The sequence below is a fragment of the Oncorhynchus nerka genome, linkage group LG15 (genome assembly GCF_034236695.1).
Source record: "Oncorhynchus nerka isolate Pitt River linkage group LG15, Oner_Uvic_2.0, whole genome shotgun sequence".
In the NCBI taxonomy this organism is placed as follows: domain Eukaryota; kingdom Metazoa; phylum Chordata; class Actinopteri; order Salmoniformes; family Salmonidae; genus Oncorhynchus; species Oncorhynchus nerka.
In genome coordinates this window covers 15254445-15279261 of record NC_088410.1, presented here as the reverse complement: position 1 = coordinate 15279261, position 24817 = coordinate 15254445, and the positions used below count along the sequence as shown (strand labels likewise).

General features: G+C 44.1%; 1 protein-coding gene across 1 annotated transcript in view; it reads right to left on the bottom strand.

Moving 5' to 3' along the window:
* The window catches only part of LOC115118379 (Na(+)/H(+) exchange regulatory cofactor NHE-RF2), a 45558-nt gene that overhangs the window by 17916 nt on the left and 2825 nt on the right, over positions 1–24817 (bottom strand). The window contains exon 2 of the mRNA XM_065000658.1: positions 22954–23259. Within this exon, the coding sequence (XP_064856730.1) occupies positions 22954–23259 (306 nt within the window). The remainder of the gene's footprint in view (positions 1–22953; positions 23260–24817) is intronic.

Below are 24817 nucleotides of genomic sequence, written 5' to 3'. Positions count from 1 at the left end.
GACCATAACAAACAGATGTTGAAGACCATAACAAACAGACAGTGAGTGAAGACCATAACAAACAGACAGTGAGTGAAGACCATAACAAACAGACATAACAGACAGTGAGTGAAGACCATAACAAACAGACAGTGAGTGAAGACCATAACAAACAGACAGTGAAGACCATAACAAACAGACAGAAGACCATAACAAACAGACAGTGTGAAGACCATAACAAACAGACAGTGAAGACCATAACAAACAGACAGTGAAGACCATAACAAACAGAGTGAGTGAAGACCATAACAAACAGACAGTGAGTGAAGACCATAACAAACAGACAGTGAAGACCATAACAAACAGACAGTGAGTGAAGACCATAACAAACAGACAGTGAGTGAAGACCATAACAAACAGACAGTGAAGACCATAACAAACAGACAGTGAGTGAAGACCATAACAAACAGACAGTGAAGACCATAACAAACAGACAGTGAAGACCATAACAAACAGACAGTGAGTGAAGACCATAACAAACAGACAGTGAAGACCATAACAAACAGACAGTGAGTGAAGACCATAACAAACAGACAGTGAAGACCATAACAAACAGACAGTGAGTGAAGACCATAACAAACAGACAGTGAAGACCATAACAAACAGACAGTGAGTGAAGACCATAACAAACAGACAGTGAGTGAAGACCATAACAAACAGACAGTGAAGACCATAACAAACAGACAGTGAAGACCATAACAAACAGACAGTGAGTGAAGACCATAACAAACAAACAAACAGACAGTGAAGACCATAACAAACAGACAGTGAAGACCATAACAAACAGACAGTGAAGACCATAACAAACAGACAGTGAGTGAAGACCATAACAAACAGACAGTGAGTGAAGACCATAACAAACAGACAGTGAGTGAAGACCATAACAAACAGACAGTGAGTGAAGACCATAACAAACAGACAGTGAGTGAAGACCATAATAAACAGACAGTGAGTGAAGACCATAACAAACAGACAGTGAGTGAAGACCATAACAAACAAACAGACAGTGAAGACCATAACAAACAGACAGTGAGTGAAGACCATAACAAACAAACAGACAGTGAGTGAAGACCATAACAAACAAACAGACAGTGAAGACCATAACAAACAGACAGTGAGTGAAGACCATAACAAACAAACAAACAGACAGTGTAGACCATAACAAACAGACAGTGAAGACCATAACAAACAGACAGTGAGTGAAGACCATAACAAACAGACAGTGAGTGAAGTTACCAAAAGTTAAAAGTAGCTAAACAGTACAGATATATTTCAGACCATACCTACCTACAAACAGACAGTGAGTGAAGACTACCACCTACCTAACCTACCTAACCAGACAGACCTACCAGTACCTACCTAGATACCACCTAACCTAGACAGTTGATTGACCATACCTGCCTAGATACCAGTAACCAGACAGTCTGCCTGAGTGAAGACCTAACCTAGACCTGCCTGCCCCTGCCCACCTAAAACAGACACCTTACCTGCCTGCCTCTACAACCTACCTAAATAGATACCTATCTACCTAACCAGACCTACCACCTACCTACCTATACCTACCTCTACCTACCTACCTACCTACCTACCTACCACCTACCTACTGACCTACCACCTACCTACCTATCTACCTACCTACCAGACCACCCTCAGATACCTGATCAGCCTACCTACCTACCTAACCTAGACCTACCACCTACCTAACCAGACCTAGTCAGATTGACCTAGTATCTACCTAGATACCACCTAACCTACCTAGACTATCTACCTACCTACCTATCTACCTACCTATCTAGATACCTACCTAACCAGACAGTCAGATTACCTGCCTACCAGCCACCTACCCCTAGATACCAGTAACCAGACAGTTAGATTGACCTACCTACCTACCTACCTACCTACCTAGATACCAGTAATTTTCATAATTCCATATATTTCAGCAGACAAAATCTATAGTTGATGAAATTAATGAGACAGTGATGGATGCGTGTGTTGTTAACCGTGCTGCCACACAGTCAGATTGATCTCACGGCTAAGACACACACACCCCAACACACACACACACACCACACACACCAGTACACACCCCACACACACACCACACACACAGACCACACACACCACACACCCCATAAACCCCAGTACCCCACACACCCCATAAACCCTTCTCTGTCCCCGTCCTAACCCGTTCTCTCTCGCTGCTCCAGAGTTGAAACAGGGATAATGTCTTGGTAATGTGATCAGTCTTCTATAAGCGTGACCCAGCACTCTTTGTGTGACTCCACCAGATTATCTGGAAACACACACACACAGATACACACACACACACACACACACAGACACACACACACACACACACACACCTACACACCTACACACCTAACCACACACCTACACACATACACACCTACACACACACATACACACCACACACACACACACCTACACACACATACACCACACAGATAGACACACACACATCACACCGTACACACACACACACACACACACACACACACACACACACACACACACACACACAGTAACCACACACACACACACACACACACACACACACACACACAGACACACACACAGATTGATCACACACCTATACACACACACACCTACACACATACATACACACTACATACACACACCTACCACACAACACACACACACAAACACACACATTGACACACACGGTACACACACACCAGTAACCAGACAGTCAGATTGATCACACACACACACACACACACCTACACACACCCACCACACAAGCGGATTGATGTCGCCGTCTGTCACAGTTTGTGCCATGGCAACAAACCAGAACAGTGATGACTGGTTGCCATGGCTGACAGGGTGTTTAAGGTAAGTAGAGTGTTAATGCTCCAGGACATGGGAGGGAGGGGGAGGGGGAGGGAGGAAGGGAAGGAAGGAGGAGAGAGAGAGAGAGAGAGGGACTTCTGATGTCTTGGTTGGCCTCTTTATGTCCTCCCTACACCAGCTAAACCAGAACCATATATACACTCTATATCTGTCTCTGTCCTAATCAGACACACACCAGTCCCAAAACATCTGTCTGGTACCAACATCAAACTGACCTCAAAAGCTCAAAGTCTGTCTATCTCCCTGGAGGGTATTTATTTGGGGGTCAACTGGGGAATATCTCTGAAGTCACCGTTTTCCATGGCAAGGAAGATAGGGTGAAGAGACAGTCAGGATTGGATGTGTGATGAGGGTCAGGGTAGTTTAGTTAGTTTCCTGCAGCAACAGATTTAGAAGTCTAGATAATGACTGTTGGAGTTGGAGGTCAGATCAGCCGGTAATAGATACCAGTAACCAGACAGTTAGATTGATCAGCCGGTAATAGATACCAGTAACCAGACAGTCAGATTGATCAGCCCGTAATAGATACCAGTAACCAGACAGTCAGATTGATCAGCCGGTAATAGATACCAGTAACCAGACAGTCAGATTGATCAGCGGTAATAGATACCAGTAACCAGACAGTCAGATTGATCAGACGGTAATAGATACCAGTAACCAGACAGTCAGATTGATCAGTAATAGATACCGGTAACCAGACAGTCAGATTGATCCAGTAACCAGACAGTCAGATTGATCAGCCGGTAATAGATACCAGTAACCAGACAGTCAGATTGATCAGCGGTAATAGATACCAGTAACCAGACAGTCAGATTGATCAGCGGTAATAGATACCAGTAACCAGACAGTCAGATTGATCAGCCCGTAATAGATACCAGTAACCAGACAGTCAGATTGATCAGCCGGTAATAGATACCAGTAACCAGACAGTCAGATTGATCAGACGGTAATAGATACCAGTAACCAGACAGTTAGATTGATCAGCCGGTAATAGATACCAGTAACCAGACAGTCAGATTGATCAGCCGGTAATAGATACCAGTAACCAGACAGTCAGATTGATCAGCCCGGTAATAGATACCAGTAACCAGACAGTCAGATTGATCAGCCGGTAATAGATACCAGTAACCAGACAGTCAGATTGATCAGCCCGTAATAGATACCAGTAACCAGACAGTCAGATTGATCAGCCCGTAATAGATACCAGTAACCAGACAGTCAGATTGATCAGCCAGTAATAGATACCAGTAACCAGACAGTCAGATTGATCAGCCGGTAATAGATACCAGTAACCAGACAGTCAGATTGATCAGCCGGTAATAGATACCAGTAACCAGACAGTCAGATTGATCAGCCGGAAATAGATACCAGCAACCAGACAGTCAGATTGATCAGCCCGTAATAGATACCAGTAACCAGACAGTCAGATTGATCAGCCCGTAATAGATACCAGTAACCAGACAGTCAGATTGATCAGCCAGTAATAGATACCAGTAACCAGACAGTCAGATTGATCAACGGTAATAGATACCAGTAACCAGACAGTCAGATTGATCAGCCGGTAATAGATACCAGTAACCAGACAGTCAGATTGATCAGCCGGAAATAGATACCAGCAACCAGACAGTCAGATTGATCAGCCCGTAATAGATACCAGTAACCAGACAGTCAGATTGATCAGCCCGTAATAGATACCAGTAACCAGACAGTCAGATTGATCAGCCCGTAATAGATACCAGTAACCAGACAGTCAGATTGATCAGCCCCGGTAACCAGACAGTCAATTGATACCAGTAACCAGACAGTCAGATTGATCAGCCAATAATAGATACCAGTAACCAGACAGTCAGATTGATCGGTAATAGATACCAGTAACCAGACAGTCAGATTGATACCAGTAACCAGACAGTCAGATTGATCAGCCGGTAATAGATACCAGTAACCAGACAGTCAGATTGATCAGCCGGTAATAGATACCAGTAACCAGACAGTCAGATTGATCAGCCAGTAATAGATACCAGTAACCAGACAGTCAGATTGATCAGCCAGTAATAGATACCAGTAACCAGACAGTCAGATTGATCAGCACGGTAATAGATACCAGTAACCAGACAGTCAGATTGATCAGTACCAGTAACAGACAGTCAGATTGATCAGCCAGTAACCAGACAGTCAGATTGATCAGCCAGTAATAGATACCAGTAACCAGACAGTAGATTGATCAGACGGAAATAGCAGTAACCAGACAGTCAGATTGATCAGCCGGTAATAGATACCAGTAACCAGACAGTCAGATTGATCAGCCCGTAATAGATACCAGTAACCAGACACCAGATTGATCAACCAGTAACCAGACAGTCAGATTGATCAGCCGGTAATAGATACCAGTAACCAGACAGTCAGATTGATCAGCCAGTAATAGATACCAGTAACCAGACAGTCAGATTGATCAGCAGGTAATAGATACCAGTAACCAGACAGTCAGATTGATCAACTGGTAACCAGACAGTCAGATTGATCAGCCGGTAATAGATACCAGTAACCAGACAGTCAGATTGATCAGCCGGAAATAGATACCAGCAACCAGACAGTCAGATTGATCAGCCCGTAATAGATACCAGTAACCAGACAGTCAGATTGATCAGCCGGTAATAGATACCAGTAACCAGACAGTCAGATTGATCAGCCGGAAATAGATACCAGTAACCAGACAGTCAGATTGATCGGAAATAGATACCAGTAACCAGACAGTCAGATTGATCAGCCGGTAATAGATACCAGTAACCAGACAGTCAGATTGATCAGCCGGAAATAGATACCAGTAACCAGACAGTCAGATTGATCAGCCCGTAATAGATACCAGTAACCAGACAGTCAGATTGATCAGCCCGTAATAGATACCAGTAACCAGACAGTCAGATTGATCAGCCGGTAATAGATACCAGTAACAAGACAGTCAGATTGATCAGCCGGAAATAGATACCAGTAACCAGACAGTCAGAGTAACCAGACAGTCAGATTGATCAGCCGGTAATAGATACCAGTAACCAGACAGTCAGATTGATCAGCCGGAAATAGATACCAGTAACCAGACAGTCAGATTGATCAGCCCGTAATAGATACCAGTAACCAGACAGTCAGATTGATCAGCCCGTAATAGATACCAGTAACCAGACAGTCAGATTGATCAGCCAGTAATAGATACCAGTAACCAGACAGTCAGATTGATCAACCAGTAACCAGACAGTCAGATTGATCAGCCAATAATAGATACCAGTAACCAAAGTCAGATTGATCAGCCCGTAATAGATACCAGTAACCAGACCACCAGATTGATCAGTAACCAGACAGTCAGATTGATCAGCCCGTAATAGATACCAGTAACCAGACAGTCAGATTGATCAGCCGGTAATAGATACCAGTAACCAGACAGTCAGATTGATCAGCCAGTAATAGATACCAGTAACCAGACAGTCAGATTGATCAGCCAGTAATAGATACCAGTAACCAGACAGTCAGATTGATCAGCAGGTAATAGATACCAGTAACCAGACAGTCAGATTGATCAACCGGTAACCAGACACCAGATTGATCAGCCGGTAATAGAACCAGACAGTCAGATTGATCAGCCAGTAATAGATACCAGTAACCAGACAGTCAGATTGATCAGATACCAGTAACCAGACAGTCAGATTGATCAGCCCGGTAATAGATACCAGTAACCAGACAGTCAGATTGATCAGCCCGTAATAGATACCAGTAACCAGACACCAGATTGATCACCGGTAACCAGACAGTCAGATTGATCAGCCGGTAATAGATACCAGTAACCAGACAGTCAGATTGATCAGCCAGTAATAGATACCAGTAACCAGACAGTCAGATTGATCAGCAGGTAATAGATACCAGTAACCAGACAGTCAGATTGATCAACTGATACCAGTAACCAGACAGTCAGATTGATCAGCCGGTAATAGATACCAGTAACCAGACAGTCAGATTGTCGGAAATAGATACCAGCAACCAGACAGTCAGATTGATCAGCCCGTAATAGATACCAGTAACCAGACAGTCAGATTGATCAGCCAGTAATAGATACCAGTAACAGTAAAGACAGTCAGATTGATCAGCCGGAAATAGATACCAGTAACCAGACAGTTAGATTGATCAGACGGAAATAGATACCAGTAACCAGACAGTCAGATTGATCAGCCGGTAATAGATACCAGTAACCAGACAGTCAGATTGATCAGCCGGAAATAGATACCAGCAACCAGACAGTCAGATTGATCAGCCCGTAATAGATACCAGTAACCAGACAGTCAGATTGATCAGCCCGTAATAGATACCAGTAACCAGACAGTCAGATTGATCAGCCGGTAATAGATACCAGTAACCAGACAGTCAGATTGATCAGCCGGTAATAGATACCAGTAACCAGACAGTCAGATTGATCAACCGGTAACCAGACAGTCAGATTGATCAGCCGGTAATAGATACCAGTAACCAGACAGTCAGATTGATCAGCCGGAAATAGATACCAGCAACCAGACAGTCAGATTGATCAGCCCGTAATAGATACCAGTAACCAGACAGTCAGATTGATCAGCCGGAAATAGATACCAGCAACCAGACAGTCAGATTGATCAGCCCGTAATAGATACCAGTAACCAGACAGTCAGATTGATCAGCCCGTAATAGATACCAGTAACCAGACAGTCAGATTGATCAGCCAGTAATAGATACCGGTAACCAGACAGTCAGATTGATCAACCGGTAACCAGACAGTCAGATTGATCAGCCGGTAATAGATACCAGTAACCAGACAGTCAGATTGATCAGCCGGAAATAGATACCAGCAACCAGACAGTCAGATTGATCAGCCCGTAATAGATACCAGTAACCAGACAGTCAGATTGATCAGCCCGTAATAGATACCAGTAACCAGATAGTCAGATTGATCAGCCCGTAATAGATACCAGTAACCAGACAGTCAGATTGATCAGCCAGTAATAGATACCGGTAACCAGACAGTCAGATTGATCAACCGGTAACCAGACAGTCAGATTGATCAGCCAATAATAGATACCAGTAACCAAACAGATTGATCAGCCCGTAATAGATACCAGTAACCAGACCACCAGATTGATCAACCGGTAACCAGACAGTCAGATTGATCAGCCGGTAATAGATACCAGTAACCAGACAGTCAGATTGATCAGCCAGTAATAGATACCAGTAACCAGACAGTCAGATTGATCAGCCAGTAATAGATACCAGTAACCAGACAGTCAGATTGATCAGCCAGTAATAGATACCAGTAACCAGACAGTCAGATTGATCAGCAGGTAATAGATACCAGTAACCAGACAGCCAGATTGATCAACCGGTAACCAGACAGCCAGATTGATACCAGTAACCAGACAGTCAGATTGATCAGCCAGTAATAGATATAACCAGACAGCCAGATTGATCAGCCGGTAACCAGACAGTCAGATTGATCAGCCGGTAATAGATACCAGTAACCAGACAGTCAGATTGATCAGCCCGTAATAGATACCAGTAACCAGACCACCAGATTGATCAGCCCGTAATAGATACCAGTAACCAGACCACCAGATTGATCAACCGGTAACCAGACAGTCAGATTGATCAGCCAGTAATAGATACCAGTAACCAGACAGTCAGATTGATCAGCCAGTAATAGATACCAGTAACCAGACAGTCAGATAGATCAGCAGGTAATAGATACCGGTAACCAGACAGCCAGATTGATCAACTGGTAACCAGACAGCCAGATTGATCAGCCGGTAACCAGAGAGGCAGATTGATCAGCCAGTAATAGATACCGGTAACCAGACAGTCAGATTGATCAACCGGTAACCAAACAGTTAGATTGAACAGCCGGTAACCAGACAGCCAGATTGATCAGCCAGTAACCAGACAGTCAGATTGAACAGCCGGTAACCAGACAGTCAGATGGATCAACCGGTAACCAGACAGTCAGATTGATCAGCCGGGAACCAGACAGTCAGATTGATCAGCCAGTAACCAGACAGTCAGATTGAACAGCCGGTAACCAGACAGCCAGATTGATCAGCCGGTAACCAGACAGTCAGATTGATCAGCCAGTAACCAGACAGTCAGATTGAACAGCCGGTAACCAGACAGTCAGTATGATCAGCCAGTACTGGAGCAGAGTGTTCCTATGAAGATAACAGTCTGGTTATGTAATGCAATAAGGGCGTCTGCCAGGATAACACAATATGCTACGGAACAATGCCCGCTGTGTGTGGGTGTGTGGGGGTGTGTTTGTGCCACAGAACAATGCACTTTGACTAGAGTATATCAGTCATCTGTGATAGACATAACATACGTAACATCACACAATAGAGTTTTATGGGACGACGTGTGTGTGTGTGTGTGTGTATGTGTGTGTGTGTATCTGCAGACAAATGAAGAGCATTAGGCATATAGGTGTTGACCATCACATGGGGAACTATTTATAGTTCTAGAAATTAATTTCAACAAATACACTGTCTCTGTAATCCCTCTAACTAAACCATACTGTCTGTAATCCCTCTAAACCATACTGTCTCTGTAATCCCTCTAAACCATACTGTCTGTAATCCCTCTAACTAAACCATACTGTCTCTGTAATCCCTCTAACTAAACCATACTGTCTCTATAATCCCTCTAACTAAACCATACTCTCTATAATCCCTCTAACTAAACCATACTGTCTCTGTAATCCCTCTAACTAAACCACACTGTCTCTGTAATCCCTCTAACTAAACCATACTGTCTGTAATCCCTCTAACTAAACAATACTGTCTCTGTAATCCCTCTAAACCATACTGTCTGTAATCCCTCTAACTAAACCATACTGTCTGTAATCCCTCTAAACCATACTGTCTCTGTAATCCCTCTAACTAAACCATACTGTCTGTAATCCCTCTAACTAAACAATACTGTCTCTGTAATCTCTCTAACTAAACAATACTGTCTCTGTAATCCCTCTAACTAAACCATACTGTCTGTAATCTAAACCATACTGTCTCTGTAACCCCTCTAAACCATACTGTCTCTGTAATACCCCTCTAAACCATACTGTCTCTGTAATCCCTCTAACTAACCATACTGTCTCTGTAATCCCTCTAACTAAACCATACTGTCTCTGTAATCCCTCTAACTAAACCATACTGTCTCTGTAATCCCTCTAACTAACCATACTGTCTCTGTAATCCCTCTAAACCATACTGTCTCTGTAATCCCTCTAAACCATACTGTCTGTAATCCCTCTAACTAAACCATACTGTCTCTGTAATCCCTCTAAACCATACTGTCTCTGTAACCCCCAAACCATACTGTCTCTGTAATCCCTCTAAACCATACTAAATCCCTCTAAGCCATACTGTCTCTGTAATCCCTCTAACTAAACAATACTGTCTCTGTAATCCCTCTAACTAAAAATCCCTCTAAACCATACTGTCTCTGTAATCCCTCTAAACCATACTGTCTCTGTAAACTAAACCATACTGTCTCTGTAATCCCTCTAACTAAACCATACTGTCTCTGTAATCCCTCTAACTAAACCATACTGTCTGTAATCCCTCTAACTAAACCATACTGTCTCTGTAATCCCTCTAAACCATAAACTAAACCAGACTGTCTCTGTAATCCCTCTAAACCCTGTCTGTAAACTAAACCATACTGTCTCTGTAATCCCTCTAAACCATACTGTCTCTGTAATCCCTCTAAACCATACTGTCTCTGTAATCCTCTAACTAAACCATACTGTCTCTGTAATCCTCTAACTAAACCATACTGTCTGTAATCCCTCTAACTAAGCCATACTGTCTGTAATCCTCTAAACCATACTGTCTCTGTCAACCATACTGTCAGATTGATAATCCCTCTAACTAAACCAGACAGTCAGACTGTCTCTGTAATCCCTCTAAACCATACTGTCTGTAATCCCTCTAAACCATACTGTCTCTGTAATCCCTCTAACTAAACCATACTGTCTCTGTAATCCCTCTAACTAAACCATACTGTCTGTAATCCCTCTAACTAAGCCATACTGTCAGTAATCCCTCTAAACCATACTGTCTCTGTAATCCCTCTCAACCATACTGTCTGTAATCCCTCTAACTAAACCACACTACTCTGTAATCCCTCTAAACCATACTGTCTGTAATCCCTCTAACAAACCACACTGTCTCTATAATCCCTCTAACTAAAGACTGTCTCTGTAATCCCTCTAACTAAACCATACTGTCTCTGTAATCCCTCTAACTAAACCATACTGTCTCTGTAATCCCTCTAAACCATACTGTCTCTGTAATCCCTCTAAACCATACTGTCTGTAATCCCTCTAACTAAACCATACTGTCTCTGTAATCCCTCTAACTAAACCATACTGTCTCTATAATCCCTCTAACTAAATCCTCTATAATCCCTCTAACTAAACCATACTGTCTCTGTAATCCCTCTAACTAAACCACACTGTCTCTGTAATCCCTCTAACTAAACCATACTGTCTGTAATCCTCTAACTAAACAATACTGTCTCTGATAATCCCTCTAAACCATACTGTCTGTAATCCCTCTAACTAAACCATACTGTCTGTAATCCCTCTAAACCATACTGTCTCTGTAATCCCTCTAACTAAACCATACTGTCTGTAATCCCTCTAACTAAACAATACTGTCTCTGTAATCCCTCTAACTAAACAATACTGTCTCTGTAATCCCTCTAACTAAACCATACTGTCTGTAATCCCTCTAAACCATACTGTCTCTAGCCCCTCTAAACCATACTGTCTCTGTAATCCCTCTAAACCATACTGTCTCTGTAATCCCTCTAACTAATACCATACTGTCTCTGTAATCCCTCTAACTAAACCATACTGTCTCTGTAATCCCTCTAACTAAGACATACTGTCTCTGTAATCCCTCTAACTAAGCCAACTGTCTCTGTAATCCCTCTAAACCATACTGTCTCTGTAATCCCTCTAAACCATACTGTCTGTAATCCCTCTAACTAAACCATACTGTCTCTGTAATCCCTCTAAACCATACTGTCTCTGTAACCCTCTAAACCATACTGTCTCTGTAATCCCTCTAAACCATACTGTCTCTGTAATCCCTCTAAGCCATACCAGACTCTGATTAATCCCATAACTAAACAATACTGTCTCTGTAATCCCTCTAACTAAACCATACTGTCTCTGTAATCCCCTAAACCATACTGTCTCTGTAATCCCTCTAAACCATACTGTCTCTGTAATCCCTCTAAACCATACTGTCTCTGTAATCCCTCTAACTAAACCATACTGTCTCTGTAGCCCTCTAACTAAACCATACTGTCTGTAATCCCTCTAACTAAACCATACTGTCTCTGTAATCCCTCTAAACCATACTGTCTGTAATCCCTCTAACTAAACCACACTGTCTCTGTAATCCCTCTAAACCATACTGTAATCCCTCTAACTAAACCATACTGTCTCTGTAATCCCTCTAAACCATACTGTCTCTGTAATCCCTCTAAACCATACTGTCTCTGTAATCCCTCTAACTAAACCATACTGTCTCTGTAATCCCTCTAACTAAACCATACTGTCTGTAATCCCTAACTAACTAAACCATACTGTAATCCCTCTCAACCTACTGTCTGTAATCCCTCTAACTAAACCACACTGTCTAAACCATACTGTAATCCCTCTAACTAAACCACACTGTCTCTGTAATAAACCCTGTCTGCAACTAAAACCATACTGTCTGTAATCCCTCTAAACCAACTAAAACCATACTGTCTCTGTAATCCCTCTAACTAAACCATACTGTCTCTGTAATCCCTCTAACTAAACCATACTGTCTCTGTAATCCCTCTAAACCATACTGTCTGTAATCCCTCTAACTAAACCATACTGTCTCTGTAATCCCTCTAAACCATACTGTCTGTAATCCCTCTAACTAAACCATACTGTCTATAATCCCTCTAAACCATACTGTCTCTGTAACCCCTCTAAACCATACTGTCTCTGTAATCCCTCTAAACCATACTGTCTCTATAATCCCTCTAACTAAGCCATACTGTCTCTGTAATCCCTCTAACTAAACCATACTGTCTCTGTAATCCCTCTAAACCATACTGTCTGTAATCCCTCTAACTAAACCATACTGTCTCTGTAATCCCTCTAAACCATACTGTCTCTGTAACCCCTCTAAACCATACTGTCTCTGTAATCCCTCTAAACCATACTGTCTCTGTAATCCCTCTAAGCCATACTGTCTCTGTAATCCCTCTAACTAAACAATACTGTCTCTGTAATCCCTCTAACTAAACCATACTGTTTCTGTAATCCCTCTAAACCATACTGTCTCTAATCCCTCTAAACCATACTGTCTCTGTAACCCCTCTAAACCATACTGTCTCTGTAATCCCTCTAAACCATACTGTCTCTGTAATCCCTCTAACTAAACCATACTGTCTGTAATCCCTCTAAACCATACTGTCTCTGTAATCCCTCTAAACCATACTGTCTCTGTAATCCCTCTAACTAAACCATACTGTCTGTAATCCCTCTAAACCATACTGTCTCTGTAATCCCTCTAAACCATACTGTCTCTGTAATCCCTCTCAACCATACTGTCTGTAATCCCTCTAACTAAACCACACTGTCTCTGTAATCCCTCTAAACCATACTGTCTGTAATCCCTCTAAACCATACTGTCTCTGTAATCCCTCTAACTAAACCATACTGTCTCTGTAATCCCTCTAACTAAACCATACTGTCTGTAATCCCTCTAACTAAGCCATACTGTCTGTAATCCCTCTAAACCATACTGTCTCTGTAATCCCTCTCAACCATACTGTCTGTAATCCCTCTAACTAAACCACACTGTCTCTGTAATCCCTCTAAACCATACTGTCTGTAATCCCTCTAACTAAACCACACTGTCTCTATAATCCCTCTAACTAAACCACACTGTCTCTGTAATCCCTCTAACTAAACCATACTGTCTCTGTAATCCCTCTAACTAAACCATACTGTCTCTGTAATCCCTCTAAACCATACTGTCTCTGTAATCCCTCTAAACCATACTGTCTGTAATCCCTCTAACTAAACCATACTGTCTCTGTAATCCCTCTAACTAAACCATACTGTCTCTATAATCCCTCTAACTAAACCATACTCTCTATAATCCCTCTAACTAAACCATACTGTCTCTGTAATCCCTCTAAACCATACTGTCTCTGTAATCCCTCTAACTAAACCATACTGTCTGTAATCCCTCTAACTAAACAATACTGTCTCTGTAATCCCTCTAAACCATACTGTCTGTAATCCCTCTAACTAAACCATACTGTCTGTAATCCCTCTAAACCATACTGTCTCTGTAATCCCTGTCTCTGTAACTAAACCATACTGTCTGTAATCCCTCTAACTAAACAATACTGTCTCTGTAATCCCTCTAACTAAACAATACTGTCTCTGTAATCCCTCTAACTAAACCATACTGTCTGTAATCCCTCTAAACCATACTGTCTCTGTAACCCCTCTAAACCATACTGTCTCTGTAATCCCTCTAAACCATACTGTCTCTGTAATCCCTCTAACTAAACCATACTGTCTCTGTAATCCCTCTAACTAAACCATACTGTCTCTGTAATCCCTCTAACTAAACCATACTGTCTCTGTAATCCCTCTAACTAAACCATACTGTCTCTGTAATCCCTCTAAACCATACTGTCTCTGTAATCCCTCTAAACCATACTGTCTCTGTAATCCCTCTAACTAAACCATACTGTCTCTGTAATCCCTCTAAACCATACTGTCTCTGTAATCCCTCTAAACCATACTGTCTCTGTAATCCCTCTAAACCATACTGTCTCTGTAATCCCTCTAAACCATACTGTCTCTGTAATCCCTCTAACTAAACCATACTGTCTCTGTAATCCCTCTAACTAAACCATACTGTCTGTAATCCCTCTAAAACCATACTGTCTCTGTAATCCCTCTAAACCATACTGTCTCTGTAATCCCTCTAAACCATACTGTCTCTGTAATCCCTCTAAACCATACTGTCTCTGTAATCCCTCTAACTAAACCATACTGTCTCTGTAATAAACCCTCTAACTAAACCATACTGTCTCTGTAATCTGTAATCCCTCTAACTAAACCATACTGTCTCTGTAATCCCTCTAAACCATACTGTCTGTAATCCCCTAACTAAACCATACTGTCTCTGTAATCCCCTCTAAACCATACTGTCTCTGTAATCCCCTAACTAAACCATACTGTCTCTGTAATCCCTCTAACTAAACCATACTGTCTCTGTAATCCCTCTAACTAAACCATACTGTCTGTAATCTAACTAAGCCCTCTAACTAAACCATACTGTCTCTGTAATCTGTAATCCCTCTAACTAAACCATACTGTCTCTGTAATCCCTCTAAACCTAAACCATACTGTCTCTGTAATCCCTCTAAACCATACTGTCTCTGTAATCCCTCTAAACTAAACCATACTGTCTCTGTAATCCCCTCTAAACCATACTGTCTCTGTAATCCCTCTAACTAAACCATACTGTCTCTGTAATCCCTCTAACTAAACCATACTGTCTCTGTAATCCTCTCTAAACCATACTGTCTCTGTAATAAACCCTCTAACTAAACCATACTGTCTCTGTAATCCCCTCTAAACCATACTGTCTCTGTAATCCCTCTAACTAAACCATACTGTCTCTATAATCCCTCTAAACCATACTGTCTCTGTAATCCCTCTAAACCATACTGTCTCTGTAATCCCTCTAAACCATACTGTCTCTGTAATCCCTCTAAACCATACTGTCTCTGTAATCCCTCTAACTAAACCATACTGTCTCTGTAATCCCTCTAAACCATACTGTCTGTAATCCCTCTAACTAAACCATACTGTCTCTGTAATCCCTCTAACTAAACCATACTGTCTCTGTAACCCCTCTAAACCATACTGTCTCTGTAACCCCTCTAAACCATACTGTCTCTGTAATCCCTCTAAACCATACTGTCTCTGTAATCCCTCTAACTAAACCATACTGTCTGTAATCCCTCTAAACCATACTGTCTCTAATCCCTCTAAACCATACTGTCTCTGTAACCCCTCTAAACCATACTGTCTCTGTAATCCCTCTAAACCATACTGTCTCTGTAATCCCTCTAAACCATACTGTCTCTGTAACCCCTCTAAACCATACTGTCTCTGTAATCCCTCTAAACCATACTGTCTCTGTAATCCCTCTAACTAAACAGGCCTTTATGGAAGAGTGGCCAGACGAAAGCCACTCCTCAGTAAAAAGGCACATGTAATGGTTTCTGGAAGGTTCTCCCATCGCCACAGAGGAACTCTGGAGCTCTGTCAATTTCGAGTCTCATAGCAAAGGGTCTGAATACTTATGTAAATAAGGTATTTCTGTTTTCGCTTTGTCATTATCGGGTATTGTGTGTAGATAGAGTTTTATTTTTTAAATTGATTTATTTCACCTTGATGAGGTAAAACATGAATTTAATCCGTTTTAGAATAAGGCTGTAACGTAACAAAAACCTTGAAAAAGTAAATCCTTAAAAAGAAATAACATTCCGAATGCACTGTAGATGTGAACTAGGCCACAGACAGGGGAACATGGATATAGCAACACTGTGTGTCTGTGCTCCCCGTCTGTAAAACAACAGCCCTCCTCCTGCTTCATTTCAGAGTGTATTGTAGAAGCTGCAGTACAGTATCTATGTCATCTGATAGGGCTGCATCAGTTCCCCAGCAGTGACGCAACACCCTTCACACCTCCACAGGTAGGCCTACAGGGTGAAGAACATGCAAACAGCAGACAAAAGGGGAGAGGATGTGTTCTGAGTGTGTGTGTGTGTGTGTGTGTGTGTGTGTGTGTGTGTGTGTGTGTGTGTGTGTGTGTGTGTGAGAATGAGCAAGAAAAGGAGAAAGGGGGGAGAAATATCTCAGTTTGAATACCTGTAGAATGTTGGGCCACCCACCACAGTTTGAATACCTGTAGAATGTTGGGCCACCCACCACCGTTTGAATACCTGTAGAATGTTGGGCCACCCACCACAGTTTGAATACCTGTAGAATGTTGGGCCACCCACCACAGTTTGAATACCTGTAGAATGTTGGGCCACCCACCACAGTTTGAATACCTGTAGAATGTTGGGCCACCCACCACAGTTTGAATACCTGTAGAATGTTGGGCCACCCACCACAGTTTGAATACCTGTAGAATGTTGGGCCACCCACCACAGTTTGAATACCTGTAGAATGTTGGGCCACCCACCACAGTTTGAATACCTGTAGAATGTTGGGCCACCCACCACAGTTTGAATACCTGTAGAATGTTGGGCCACCCACCACAGTTTGAATACCTGTAGAATGTTGGGCCACCCACCACAGTTTGAATACCTGTAGAATGTTGGGCCACCCACCACAGTTTGAATACCTGTAGAATGTTGGGCCACCCACCACAGTTTGAATACCTGTAGAATGTTGGGCCACCCACCACCGTTTGAATACCTGTAGAATGCTGGGCCACCCAACACAGTTTGAATACCTGTAGAATGCTGGGCCACCCACCACCGTTTGAATACCTGTAGAATGTTGGGCCACCCACCACCGTTTGAATACCTGTAGAATGCTGGGCCACCCACCACCATATTCCCTATTTAGTGCAATACTTTTGACCAGGGTCCATAGGTTAAAAGTTGTGCACTATATAAGGATTAGTGATGTGTAGTTCGTGAACGATTCCTTCTTTTTGAACGACTCTTTTTACTGACTCGAGAGTCATGATTCGTTTTTCTGAGTGACTTGTTCATTTTAGTCGGTGGTTTGACCTGCTTGTGCTGGCTGCAGTGAGTCCTACAGATGGATTAAAAGCTAGTTATGCTTGATCTGGGAGCTCTGACTGGAGGGTGTGACGCAACTGCGGAGCCTCCAGAGGCCAAATTGAGCTCCATCCCACATGATGTTGTAACAATGTGGAGGGCTCCATATAGCTCTGCATTGACATGATTGGTTGAAGGTAGGTCGGGGTGGGAGCTCCTGTATAAACGCAAACTCACTTCCTTGACAACTTCTTTCACAACAGCTCTGCTCAACAGCTCAAGAAGTGTATGAGTTCGCTGACTTTTGCAGAGGCTGTATCACCGTAAGTGCTGCTTGGCCAATGCAGATACTGGCCATGCAGCGGCTCTAACACAAGCTCCTTTGGCTCAGTGGCTCGACTTTATATCTCAGTGCTCCAGAGACGTGCTCCGACCACCAACTGTCTGTCATATACGCGCAGGCAAATAGACCATGAGAAGAAACCTACATATTTAGAACTGATAAGGTGCAAGAATTAAAGCAATTAATTTGTTATTGAATGTTTTGATGGACACCGTTTTGTATAACCACAGCCTCTGCTCAAGAACTAATCCTTCTGGGGAGGCTGCAGTTCGCGAACAACTTTACCACCTTGCCTGGCAACCCAGACTACTTGCTCCGGTCCAAACGCTACGCCACGCCCACTGACATTACTTCTCCGCAATGAGAAAGTATGTAGCGTAAGACAGAGCAGCGGAAGAGTCGTCAGGCTGCTAATAACCCGGCAGTCAAGCAATGCATTCAGCGAAGAGTCGTTCACAATCTAGTCCGGTATCAAGTGTATCAATAAATAATCTTATTTGTATGCCAAGCGATCAACAAATGTACATTGTTTAAAGCCCACGTTTACAAACCTCAGGCACAAATGACAGCTCCAATAAGCCCCCTATGGTGAACTAGAGGATTGTAGATTCATGACTCACGTTTTCTATTCGCCGGTAACGGGGTCTGCGGACTCTGAACATTACTGCCTCAAATGAACGAATTATTCGTTTTTTTGATGATAAGACCTTAGTTAGTAAAAAGAGCCAAACTTCCCATCACTATAACAGGGATCTTTTGTTTTGGGGATTTGGGGTCCTAAAGGACAAGGGTTTGGACTGGAGCCGAACCAGATCATCAAAGGAACAACAACAAAGCACTGAGGTTCTAAAGGACATTATGACACCTGAGATCTTTGGAGAAAAAAAACCTGTATCCTTTGAAATATCTCTGTACATGGACACCATACCAGTTTTAAATGTAGCAGATTGTGATTGGGTTATATTGTTACCTTGGGAACAGAGAGGCGTGCAATAAACAGGGAGACACAAAGGTATTGAGAGTATTTTTTGCTGACATGTCAAAAAGGGGTGGTGAGTGATGTAATAACAGGTACCTGACCTGCTCTGGTCCATGGACAGACTGTGTGTTTGACCTGCTCTAGTCCATGGACAGACTGTGTGTTTGACCTGCTCTAGTCCATGGACAGACTGTGTGTATCTGACCTGCTCTGGTCCATGGACAGACTGTGTGTTTGACCTGCTCTAGTCCATGGACAGACTGTGTGTATCTGACGTGCTCTGGTCCATGGACAGACTGTGTGTATCTGACCTGCTCTGGTCCATGGACAGACTGTGTGTATCTGACCTGCTCTAGTCCATGGACAGACTGTGTGTATCTGACCTGCTCTAGCCCATGGACAGACTGTGTGTATCTGACCTGCTCTAGTCCATGGACAGACTGTGTGTATCTGACCTGCTCTAGTCCATGGACAGACTGTGTGTATCTGACCTGCTCTAGCCCATGGACAGACTGTGTGTATCTGACCTGCTCTAGCCCATGGACAGACTGTGTGTATCTGACCTGCTCTAGCCCATGGACAGACTGTGTGTATCTGACCTGCTCTAGCCCATGGACAGACTGTGTATCTGACCTGCTCTAGTCCATGGACAGACTGTGTGTATCTGACCTGCTCTGGTCCATGGACAGACTGTGTGTATCTGACCTGCTCTGGTCCATGGACAGACTGTGTGTATCTGACCTGCTCTGGTCCATGGACAGACTGTGTATCTGACCTGCTCTAGCCCATGGACAGACTGTGTGTATCTGACCTGCTCTGGTCCATGGACAGACTGTGTGTATCTGACCTGCTCTAGCCCATGGACAGACTGTGTATCTGACCTGCTCTGGTCCATGGACAGACTGTGTGTATCTGACCTGCTCTGGTCCATGGACAGACTGTGTATCTGACCTGCTCTAGTCCATGGACAGACTGTGTGTATCTGACCTGCTCTGGTCCATGGACCTGACCTGCTCTGTCCTGCTGGACAGACTGTGTGTATCTGACCTGCTCTGGTCCATGGACAGACTGTGTATCTGACCTGCTCTAGCCCATGGACAGACTGTGCGTATCTGACCTGCTCTGGTCCATGGACAGACTGTGTGTATCTGACCTGCTCTAGTCCATGGACAGACTGTGTGTATCTGACCTGCTCTGGTCCATGGACAGACTGTGTGTATCTGACCTGCTCTGGTCCATGGACAGACTGTGTGTATCTGACCTGCTCTGGTCCATGGACAGACTGTGTGTATCTGACCTGCTCTGGTCCAAGGACAGACTGTGTGTATCTGACCTGCTCTGGTCCATGGACAGACTGTGTGTATCTGACCTGCTCTGGTCCATGGACAGACTGTGTATCTGACCTGCTCTGGTCCATGGACAGACTGTGTGTATCTGACCTGCTCTGGTCCATGGACAGACTGTGTGTATCTGACCTGCTCTAGCCCATGGACAGACTGTGTGTATCTGACCTGCTCTAGCCCATGGACAGACTGTGTGTATCTGACCTGCTCTGGTCCATGGACAGACTGTGTATCTGACCTGCTCTGGTCCATGGACAGACTGTGTGTATCTGACCTGCTCTGGTCCATGCCTGACGGCTGATCTAATTCCCTCTAACTCTGATCTCTCCTCAACAACACAGGTGTGTTTGAACGCAGAGTGGGAGGTAGAATATGATAGGGAGAGTGTGTGTCTCTCTCTCTCTCTCTCTGTGTGTGTGTGTGTGTGTGTGTGTGTGTGTGTGTGTGTGTGTGTGTGTGTGTGTGTGTGTGTGTGTGTGTGTGTGTGTGTGTGTGTGTGTGTGTGTGTGTGTGGTTGCAAATAAAAAACACCTTACCAACACAGATAACAGCTATATGCCGGAAGCTCGATTAATCACAAACAATATCTCATTGCTCTTACTCTCTCTCTCTCTCTCTCTCTCACCTCGCTGCTCGTTCATTCACTAGCAGAAATAGCCAACTGTCTAATTGAAGCACTGGTTAGTAACATGGATAGGATTTAACAGATTCCAATTCAGGCACTGGTCACAGTATGTAGGATTTAAACCAATCACAGCCCACCAGGTGCCTGTCTGATCCTGATTATCTGACAGGTAAAACAACACTGTCCTCTTCTCTCCTTTTCCCTCCTCTCCTCTCCTCTCCTCTCCTCTCCTCTCCTCTCCTCTCCTCTCCTCTCCTCTCCTCTCCTCTCCTCTCCTCTCCTCTCCTCTCCTCTCCTCTCCTCTCCTCTCCTCTCCTCTCCTCTCCTCTCCTCTCCTCTCATGTCTGTCTGTCTGTCTGTCTATATTTATCTCAACTGGGTCAGAGCAGTTTACCATCTGTTTCTCCAGACCAATTCACTCTCCTCCTCTCTCAGTACACAGTAAATTCCCATATTCATCAAGTGTCTCAAAGTAGGAGTGCTGATCTAAGATCAGTTTCATCTTGTTTTTTTGTTCTTTTTACCCATTTTTCTCCCCAATTGGTAGTTACAGTCTTGTCCCATCGCTGCAACTCCCCTACGGACTCGGGAGAGGCGAAGGTCGAGAGCCGTGCGTCCTCCGAAACACGACCCTGGGCCAAACCCTCCACTAACCCGGACGACACTGGGCCAAACCCTCCCCTAACCCGGACGACACTGGGCCGAACCCTCCACTAACCTGGACGACACTGGGCCAAACCCTCCACTAACCCGGACGACACTGGGCCAAACCCTCCCCTAACCCGGACGACACTGGGCCAATTGTGCGCCGCCTCAAGGGTCTCCCGGTCACGGCCGGGTGTGACACAGCCTGGGATTGAACCCGGGGCTGTAGTGATGCCTAAAAACCGCTGCGCCACTAGGGAGGTATGCTTCACATTTTAGATTATAATGAATAAGACTACATGGACAGGTGGGACCTGATCTAGAATCAGTTTAGCCTTTTAGATTATAATGAATAAGACTGCATGGACTTGATCAGCACTCCACCTCCTACACACTTTGTGGATAAAGACCCTGCAATTCAAGTTAGGAGCTGAACAGCTGAACTGAAAAGGAAGGGTTAACTATCGTAACCCTGGTATAATAGTGAGGCAATTTAAACAAAAAAACATTTAGCAGACACTCTTATCCAAAGTGGTTATAGTAGTGTGTCCATAAATTTGCATACTGTCTCCCCCCCGTGGGAATCAAACCCACAGCCCTGGCGTTACAAGCACCAACTGAGCAACATAGGACCTGTAGTGAACACTCTTGCAGCCAGTCCCAAATCGTTCCCTATCCCTTCACCTTGGCCCTAACCCCTCGATGTTAGTGTGCCTAAATGGTTCTAGAAGGTTCAGCTTCCACCTTATAGATCTGAAAACAACGAAGGGCCAAGCGGAGGGAGGTAACGAACTGGGACTGGGTTCACTAGGTATTAAATAAGGGTTAGGGCCAAGAGGAGGGAGGTAACGACCTGGGACTGGGTTCACTAGGTATTAAATAAGGGTTAGGGCCAAGCGGAGGGAGGTAACGAACTGGGACTGGGTTCACTAGGTATTAAATAAGGGTTAGGGCCAAGCGGAGGGAGGTAACGACCTGGGACTGGGTTCACTAGGTATTAACTAAGGGTTAGGGCCAAGCGGAGGGAGGTAACGACCTGGGACTGGGTTCACTAGGTATTAAATAAGGGTTAGGGCCAAGGGGAGGGAGGTAACGACCTGGGACTGCCTAGCAGCGCTAGGTTCACTAGATATTAAATACAACTGTTTTTGTGCTTAGAGAGTGACCAAGTATCCCCACTGAATAGATACCATCTATCCACATCACCTACCCTTTTCTTGGTGCCAATCATCAGGCTTGACGTCGGCGATCGTGTATCCGTCCTTCTGGGTGAGGCAGAGGTGTGTTTGAGGGCTTTAGTGAGGATGTGTATGGGTGAGGGTGAGAGGACTTCCCCCTGGGCTACAGGGGAGGCTGAGGGGGAAGTGAAGTGGGAGGGCCGGGGAGAGAGATTGCCCATCTCAACGGCGAGGTCCTCTGTGCAGGCCAGCCCATGACTACGCAGGTAATCATCTGTCTCTTTGTCGATGACCAGCAACCTGGTGCGATGCTCCACTGCTCTGATACGATACACTACCTAGGGGGAAGAGGGCGATAGAGACAGCAACACAATTAGACCCAACCAAATCATGAGAAAACAAAAAGATAATCACTTGACATATTGGAAAGAATTAACAAATAAAACAGAGCAAACTAGAATGCTATTTGGCCCTAAACAGAGAGTACACAGTGGCAGAATGCCTGACCACTGACTGACCCAAACTTAAGCTGCACTTCCTAACCTCCTGCCCAATGTATGACCATATTAGATATACATATTTCCCTCAGATTACACAGATCCACAAAGAATAAAATAAAATAAAAGATTCTGATAAACTCTCATATCTACTGGGTGAAATTCCACAGTGTGCATCACAGCAGCAAGATTTGTGACCTGTGAAGAATAAACACCATTGTTAATACAACCTATATTTATGCTTATTTATTTTCCATTTTGTACTTCAACCATTTGTACATCATTACAACACTGTATATATATATATAATATGACATTTGTACTGTCTTTATTCTTTTGGAACTTCTGTGAGTGTAATGTTTACAGTTCATTTTTATTGTTTATTTAACTTTTGTATATTATCTACCTCACTTGCTTTGGCAACGTTAACACGTTTCCCATGCCAATAAAGCCCCTTGAATTGAATTGAATTGAATTGAGAGAGAGGAGGGGAGAGGGGGAGGAGGGGAGAGAGGAGAGATATAGGGAGAAAAAGAGAGAGGGGGAGGAGGGGAGAGAGGAGCGATATAGGGAGAAACAGAGAGAGGGGGAGGAGGGGAGAGAGGAGAGATATAGGGAGAAAAAGATAGAGAGGGAGGAGGGGAGAGAGGAGAGATATAGGGAGAAAAGGAGAGAGGGGGAGGAGGGGAGAGAGGAGAGATATAGGGAGAAAAAGAGAGAGGGGGAGGAGGGGAGGAGGGGAGAGAGGAGAGATATAGGGAGAAAACGAGAGAGGGGAGAGAGGAGAGATATAGGGAGAAAAAGAGAGAGGGGGAGGAGGGAGGAGGGGAGAGAGGAGAGATATAGGGAGAAAAAGAGAGAGGGGAGGAGGGGAGGAGGGGAGAGAGGAGAGATATAGGGAGAAAACGAGAGAGGGGAGAGAGGAGAGATATAGGGAGAAAAAGAGAGAGGGGGAGGAGGGGGAGAGGAGAGATATAGGGAGAAAAAGAGAGAGGGGGAGGAGGGGTGAGAGGAGAGATATAGGGAGAAAAAGAGAGAGGGGGAGGAGGGGAGAGAGGAGAGATATAGGGAGAAAAAGAGAGAGGGGGAGGAGGGGAGAGAGGAGAGATATAGGGAGAAAATGAGAGAGGGGGAGGAGGGGGAGAGGAGAGATATAGGGGGAGAAAAAAGAGAGGGGGAGGAGGGGAGAGAGGAGAGATATAGGGAGAAAAAGAGAGAGGGGGAGGAGGGGGAGAGGAGAGATATAGGGAGAAAAAGAGAGAGGGGGAGGAGGGGAGAGAGGAGAGATATAGGGAGAAAAAGAGAGAAGGGGAGGAGGGGAGAGAGGAGAGATATAGGGAGAAAAAGAGAGAGGGGGGTAAATTATTAACTGCTATCACATTTTTGTTGGTCCGTTCAT